This window comes from Stegastes partitus, unplaced genomic scaffold (assembly GCF_000690725.1).
Source record: "Stegastes partitus isolate 25-593 unplaced genomic scaffold, Stegastes_partitus-1.0.2 Scaffold777, whole genome shotgun sequence".
NCBI classification, from domain to species: domain Eukaryota; kingdom Metazoa; phylum Chordata; class Actinopteri; family Pomacentridae; genus Stegastes; species Stegastes partitus.
Window position 1 is genome coordinate 141,469 of NW_007578508.1, and position 7,916 is coordinate 149,384.

General features: G+C 39.5%; 1 protein-coding gene across 3 annotated transcripts in view; it reads left to right on the top strand.

Moving 5' to 3' along the window:
* Positions 1-7,916, top strand: part of phkb (phosphorylase kinase, beta) — a 133,841-nt gene that overhangs the window by 1,976 nt on the left and 123,949 nt on the right. For 2 of the 3 annotated variants that reach the window (XM_008292002.1, XM_008292001.1), the window contains exon 2: positions 2,098-2,184. In XM_008292002.1, coding sequence (XP_008290224.1) covers positions 2,098-2,184 — 87 coding nt within the window. Of the gene's footprint in view, positions 1-785; positions 883-2,097; positions 2,185-7,916 lie in introns of all 3 variants that reach the window. The other variant, XM_008292004.1, reaches the window with a different exon arrangement.

The following is a 7,916-nucleotide window of genomic DNA, read 5'->3' on the forward strand; positions in this document are numbered from 1 at the left end:
CTCAGCCAGGACCACCACAGTGAATAAATAGTCCTGACAGTGAAGCACGGAGGTGGCAGCATGATGAGGGGGCTGCATCACATTTTAGGAACAGGACTTTTATAGATGCACCATGAGTGCATATACCAAAATACTATCTGAAAAGATGATTCCCAATCTGCAGAGACTTGGCAGCATTATAACAATCCAAGCTACACTACCAAAATCCCATGGCATAACGTATAATGCCATAACATCTCTCTAGAAACTTATGGACACTGATATCCTACATGCTGAGGCTTATTGATTCTGTCATCAAAAATAAAGGTGGACATATGGCATATATATTTATATAAAACATCAAATATTAAAAAAAATATATTAAAGATTTAAATCTCAGTAATGAAAAGTGTACTAAGACGTTTGCTGTATTGAGTTCCTACTGTAGGGCCTTTATTTTTAATATAGTCACTGTAAGCTGTCATTTTAAATTTTACACAAGAGTAAAAACCCACTGTTCAAATGTAGACATAATGCAGTTACTGTAAGTTGATACAGTTCTGAATAATCTTACATTTAAGTGGCTTGATCACTTCTGTTCTACACTGCACATTGCTATTGTATTGTAATTCATCATCTTTGTTCTCTCAAGGATTACAATAACATTCATTCCAAAGCAAATACAATGCATAGTAATTTCTTGCATGTTGTTCATGATCATCATCACCCCACTGTGTAATTTATTGCTGATTCATGCATGTCTACAATCTAACTCTGTGCTACTAACTCCTTCCTGTGAATTGCAGTAGATTTGTGATTTAGCTGAGAGAGACGATTGGCCTTAATTTCACCTTTTGAGAATGGCTGCAGTTGACCAGCCTCATCGGAAAGTTCACAGACTCGGTAAGTAGTGGCAGCAGATCTAAGGAAACCAGTGCAGTCAACCTCATACACAAGGCAAGAGAGGATATTGGTATAGACATGTGAACGCGAGGTGCATTAAAAGAATATACATGATTATATTATGATCACAGAAGAACTATTGTTGTGAACAGAAATCACCATATGATTACATACTAGTTGTTTTATTTTCTGCCTCTGAGGATGGCAGTTATCTTAAGATCACAGTATCAGTACTTTGTGATGATGCAAAAACGAAACCACTCCATGCCTGAGCCCTCTTGGGCCATCCATATGACCCATACTCTGATGGTACAGTATGGCTTATGTGAGTAAATGTGTGAACAGAATCATACTGTTCTTCCACAGTACGCATGAAATACATGAAGTAGCACAAAAAATATGAATGAGGCATCAATGAAGTTAGTCATGGGATTGTTTAAAACCAGCCAAACCCGAACAGTTCACATTTGTCTGATCCCATGTAAGAAATTAAAAATTGTAATATTGGACTTCCTCTATGCTCTTTTAAAGTGTTATCTTTAAAAAGAGATTGATTGGCTTTGTTGGCCCCTGCAACTTTTAAGCTGATGGAAATTATGCTAATTTCAGTAAGAATGTGAATTTTTCAGTACCTGTGGTATTGACCCAAGGTCGAACCCATTAAAATGCAAATCTCAGCAAAGTGAAAAGTGTCTGAAAATAGAGAACGGGAACAGATGGGGGGTTCCCTCAAACTCCTGCTCTCGCTCTCAGCTCAGAGGAAAATGCTGGTCGCGACTCACATTACAATTTGAAATTTTAGCTTAAGGCCTGAAAATTATTTTGTGTGCTGAGCCTTTTGTGATGCGATGTGTTGCAGTGAAATACGGAAGCATGTGTGTGTTGTTTATGGTCTCTGCTGCCTTTTTTCTTTTGTAATAAATTGAAATGAGAACATTTGCTAATGTAGTTATTGCAAGATGAAAAACATTTTTTTCTATATATTGGAGAATGTGAAATAACATTACTGTCTCAACTCTAAGATAAGATTATTTATTGAGGGTGCCTTGGTCCAGTTTGAGTCATATTAATAATTAATCCGAGAAGACGGAACTGAGACAAATTTTTCTGGATTTTTTAAAAACATCCAGTGACTAATAATGTATCACTTTGACAAAATATGTTGCCGGGCCGTGTTTGGAACTGCTTGTATGTAACAGATGTGTCCTTCTTCAGGCTCCATCTATGAACCTCTCAAGCTGTCAATTCTCCAGCGGGAGGATGAGCCCCTTTGGGAGAAGCTGGACCGTTACTATAATGCTGGTGAGTACATGTATTCAGTACTGACAAGCTGTAGGTGAATAATCTAAAGCTGGCCGAAACACATTGCACTCTGGGCTGTTTCTGGACATTTTGGTACCTACGGTGAGACGTTCAACCAAGACAGACTTGGATAATGTTTTATTTTTCAAATTTAATGTTATTCAACTCTATGTAACTTCAGATCTGTGTCATGTCATTAACATCATGAAAATCAGTCCCCGTTAGGGCTGAGACATATATCGACTTCAAAATCCCAATTTGTATCTATGCAATTAGAAAACCACAATGGCTGCAGATTCGGATATACAAAGTGTGGCTTTTGAATAACTGGACTAATGCTGGAATTCAGTTTGATTTATTTCAAGCAGATTGAAACTTGTACAGGTTGATTATGCTGCCTATTGATCAGTGTACAGTGTGCTGTGGTTCGCCTGACATAAGCTCTGACAAAAGTCTCGTTATTTAATAGCCACACCTCATGTATTCTGCAACAGGGTATAACTATCATGTTAATGGTTTTACAAATTCCTGCCAGCCTCCTCTTCTATTACACAGTGAATATTGAACTAAAACTTGACTTTAAAAAGTGATGTTGCAAATCAAATAGTGATATCTGTCAGAAAAATTGCAACTACATATTTTCCGAAAAATCGTTCAGCCCTTGTCCCTGTTGTGATTTATTCTGATTTTACCAATATTGATTTAGAACATTAGGCTGCAGGGCTGCAAGGTGGCTCGGTGGTTAGCACCGTTGCCTCGTAGCTAGAAGATCCCTGGTTCATCCTGGTGAGGACACCCGGGACCTTTCTGCGTGGACTTTGCATGTTCTCTCCGTGCAGTGTGGGTTCTCTCCAGGTTCTCCAGCTCCCTCCCAAAGACCAAAAACATGTTGAGGTTAATTGGTGATTCTAAATTTTCCGTAGGTGTGAATGTGAGTTTCTTTGGTTGTCTGTCTCTAAGTGTAGCCCTGTTACTTACACTAGACTGGTTACCTGTCCAGGGTGTCCCCCGCCTTCTCTCTGAGTCAGCTGGGATAGACTCCAGCCCCCCGCCACCCTAGTGAGGATTAAGCGGTGTATAGATAATGGATGGAAGGACAGTAGGCTGCTAATTTCTCTGTGTAATTTTAACATTACTTTTGACAGTTTGATGCCTCCACATCTCAGACAGTCTCTCTCCTTTCTGTACTCAGGTAGATGTGACGTTTTATTTTGGACTCTGATCATATTGTATCATCCAGTATTTATTTAGATAGATTGTCTTTGTGACCATTTCCCTTCTCTTCAGAAATTACAGTAAAATATTTCTGCTGCATTAAAATTAGGGAACTTTTTAAAAAATATATATTTTTTATTACAACTGAATAGTCCTCCGTTAAAAATATTGTTTTCTATAAAATTTTGGATTGTGTCCTGTATTCTCAGTGTGTCAGAGTGTGCATCTGTGTGGGGTCAGGATGGGACACTTTTTACTCTCAGTATTAACAATCTGCTAACAAATAGCAGCACTTTGGAGACGTGCTTCACCTGCTAAATGTCACAGAAACAGATGCTCACTGCTGCTAACTGTTATGTAATTAGCTCAGACTCACTGCATCTTTTATGTACTTTGCGGCTCAGGGGGTCACACGCTCACAGTGCTGTTCAGACAGAGCCATAACAGGACAGCACAGTGTTTTTGAACGCTGCCTTTCCAGCAGCAGACATCTGGATTTAAAACTCAAATCTATTGTTTAAAATGGAATGGGTCCTGAACTCAATCCTTGGAATCAGTTTGGGACTTTTGTACAAGGTGTAGATAATTGTCTACCACCGCAGGCTTTTTTTTTTTTGTTAAAACACACGACTGATTGGTGCTGTAAAACACCAGCAAGTGTAGTAAGTGTCACTGCACACTGTCAGATTGGATAGAAAACGTAATACCATGTTGATGGAATAGATATTTTTTCATCTCTTGGAACACATGGCCCACCCAAAGCGTGGCCTTGCTGTAGAGCTAATGTATGTGACTGTAAAAGCGGCAGTTGTTTTGTCACTGCAAAGATTCTCAAATTGCTTTGGGTATAGTGATTACATCTTGCAGATATGCAGTATTGTTTAGAATGAAATTGTTCTCCACTGGCAAGATAAAAGTGTGCCATGGGACTTCCCTGGTGTTTGAAGTGCAAAAATATTTACCAAGTATGCCCAGACTTGCAACGGTAGGAGACGTTCTTCCATTTAGTAAAAGCAGCAATATTATAGTGCAGAAATGTTCCATAACAAGTAAAAGTCATGCATTAAAATGCATATGTAATTTAGCTGAGAGGAAGTATTGGTACCAAAAGTAATTCAAATGCAAAGCACTCATTATGCAGAATAGCCCCTGGTATACATTATGTTACTGGTTAATAATTAGTGATGCATTAATGTATAAGTTGTTTATATTCTGTATGTATTTTGAATTATGGCTGAACAGCAATTAGCAAACCACAAAGGCTGCATTTCTGGATATATGTTAGGGAGCGTGTCTGACGCAGGTTTAAACTGGTATGTCAGTGGGTTTACAGATTCATGCTGTTCTCCTTAAATGACAGTCATGCTTTGAGTGGCATCTAATGTTTTAACACTCCTTCACATGCTTTATTTTCTGTGACACTGTGAATGCTGAACTTCAATTTACTAACTTTCAAAATTAGTTTGCAAATCAAATCCCAATAACTACTAAAAAATCACAATTAGATATTTATCTCAAATTATTTAGCCCTAATCTGACTCTGCCAATGACGAATAAACATCAGTAACTGATAACTAAACAGATATTAATACTGAAAATCCAGTCATGCTCACAAATACATGGGAACGTGTTCATGAGTGAATGAGAGAAATAAGGTCTTGCCTATTTGTCAACCACACTCTCTAATAACTGAAACTATCTTGTTGCTACTAAGACCTTAGGAAGGACACAAACTTGGTGATGCATGGCCATTGCAGCCCAGTCCAGGTGATAATTCTCAGCTGTGTAATCAGTAAAGGAGGCTCAGCCTCACTGCAGGAGAGATAAATACACATTAGTAGTGATTACTGAATTACCTGCAGCTGTGAGTGTAGCACTGTGGCAGCCAGCGGTATCTCCCAGTACACATGGAGACACCACACAGCTATACATAAAACATCTGCAATTTCAGAACCCACTCAGATTGGTCATTTGAATGTAAACCAATCTGCTCTACTACAAAAGTGAAGACAGAATACAAAAGTTTGTAGTTGCTGTGAGATATTGCTGTAATCAGTGCTTGTGTGACAAGGCCATTAGCCTGGCAGAAATGTTTGCAAATTGCAGTCAAATCTGGTGCTGCAAAGCTAAATGGAGATGTGTTTGTTTAATGATAACAATTCCCTGACAGACTTGTTATTTCATGAAATGCACATGTGTAACCAATAGCATTAATGATGGTCCGTTCCACTTAGGTGTGCCGGTAAGTAGAGCCAACATGCACAGCAGCAGGATCCTGGCACTACCATATCTGCACTCAATGCAGCTGCTGTTAATCTGATTAGATACATGTATGTTTGACAAGTCAAAATGTCTGCTGGGAGAGTGCTCCCTGTTCACACCAAATTAGACAGTTTGCAAGCCTTAACGAAGAGTGGACACAGTTTAACAAAATAACTAATAAGGGGACATCATTTAATTATTTGCTTGTGCAGGTATGCTATAAATGTCGACCTGCACCAAAGTGTTTCTTTATGTTTGTTTTCCCTTAAGATAAGAAACTGGATTCGCCCTCCTTTCTGTTTTACAGTAAAATCAATACAAGTACAGCCAAAGCGCAACAGAGGGGATAGGCCAAACACAGCACTTCATTTAAGTAGATAGAGTAGGGTTTACTGTGTGGACGGCAGGCTCATGTGTTGCCTCTGGCTGTGTGTGGCTATTAGACCCGGGTAATGCAGCTCAGGATGCTGTCCCTGAAGATCAGTGCTGATGTTGCCATTGTGAACATAAGCTGGGCTTTTCTCAGTTGCTCTTGTTGAAGTAACAATAAAAATTTGCTCTACAGCACAGCAGACAAACCCTGATGTCTTAAAAGGAATATCACTTCATTTAGTGGATTCATTTATTTTTATCCTGTTTCTGCTCAAATGTAATCACACATATATGGCAAGCTATGCCAGGTTTTTCACAATGTTTTGTAACAACTATAAAAGAAACACATGCCAGTGCTTCAGTCAATATAACATTTGAGAGATTATGGAATGCACAAACAGTGTCGCCTTCTCCGAGCACCCACCTTCAACTATTCAAAGGTGACCTAAATTAACTATTTTTTCCAGCTGGAATTCAACAAAAAGTGAACTAGGCCACAAGATTTCCTGCAGCATGTTGTGAATACTTGGTTGTCTGTCTCTAAGTGTAGCCCTGTGATAGACTGGTTACCTGTCCAGGGTGTCCCCTGCCTTCACCCTGAGTCAGCTAGGATAGGCTCCAGCCCCCCCGCGACCCTAGTGAGGATTAAGCGGTGTATAGATAATGGATGGATGGATGGATGTTGTAGTGGAATCCTCCACTAATGTCAGAAGACATATTTACCCTTCCACTACAGCAAGTGATCACAAGACAAGATGCATCAGGATCTGTGTGAGCTCAGTAGGTAACATTGATTGATCTCATGATATGTTCACTTTGTGGTCATTTAGTAGGTCAGTTTTTCCCACAAAGTTGTGAGAAAAAAAGAAGTCACTACTGCAGTTAGTTGTTAGACACCAGGTTAAAGTTGGCTGGACAAACAAGGTGATTTTAGGTAATAAAGAGTAACTTTTCTCCTCCTAGCCTACACTGGTAACTTTTGACCATGCTGCAATGAAGTACAAGTGCACTCTAGGACCCTGTGTCATTAATGTTGGCTTGGTTAGAGGTTCAGCTACTGGCTGCATCACCCATACCTCAGGTGTCCTTGCTGAAGCTCAGTGTGGAGGCTGTGACTATCACCATCTCTGCAGTGTCTGACTCTTCCCAACTCCTGGCTAATCCAGAAATGATCCCAGGAGCAGAGTAGCCCATACTATAGCATAACTTGAAACGGTGATAGAATTTCAATGGGCAAGTTATGTAAAAATTCACCCCCGGGCATCTGTCATGAATTGGAAAATTACGAATTACGATCAGAAGAATTGTTTGGAACCAGACAGGAAACACATTTCTTTCTGCTGTAGTTGTGGGCATTTGGACATGGAGGTCTATGGGGATTGTCTCGCTTTTGCAGCCTCAAGTGGATATTCAAGGAACTATTGTTGGCATTTCTGTGTTGGCATCATTTTTTAGCCCCAGAGATTGCCATTTGGGTTCAACACTGCACATTCCATGAGGGTCCAACTGCTGCCCCTCAGACCTCCCTCCTCAGGCCTCTTTCATGCAGCTATCAGTGATTGAAATCATTGCTGAGGCACAAATGTCCAAGTATTTCTATCGTTAATATATTAATATGTTTGAGTGACTTTTTGAGTGTGAGCCCTGCAGCTCCTTCCATTACATTGATCATTGTCACTCTAGTAACATAAAACCTGTCACGTAAAATAAAAGAACACACAAACTCTAGTGTTGGTAAGTAACATCAGTCTAATAATGAAAGCACCATTAGACCAATGTTACATGCAGTATGTCACATTTCTGCATATATTTTATTATATCTTTTCATGGGACAACACTGAAGAAATGACACTTTGCTACTCACTTCTGTTGCCAGTGGTTTA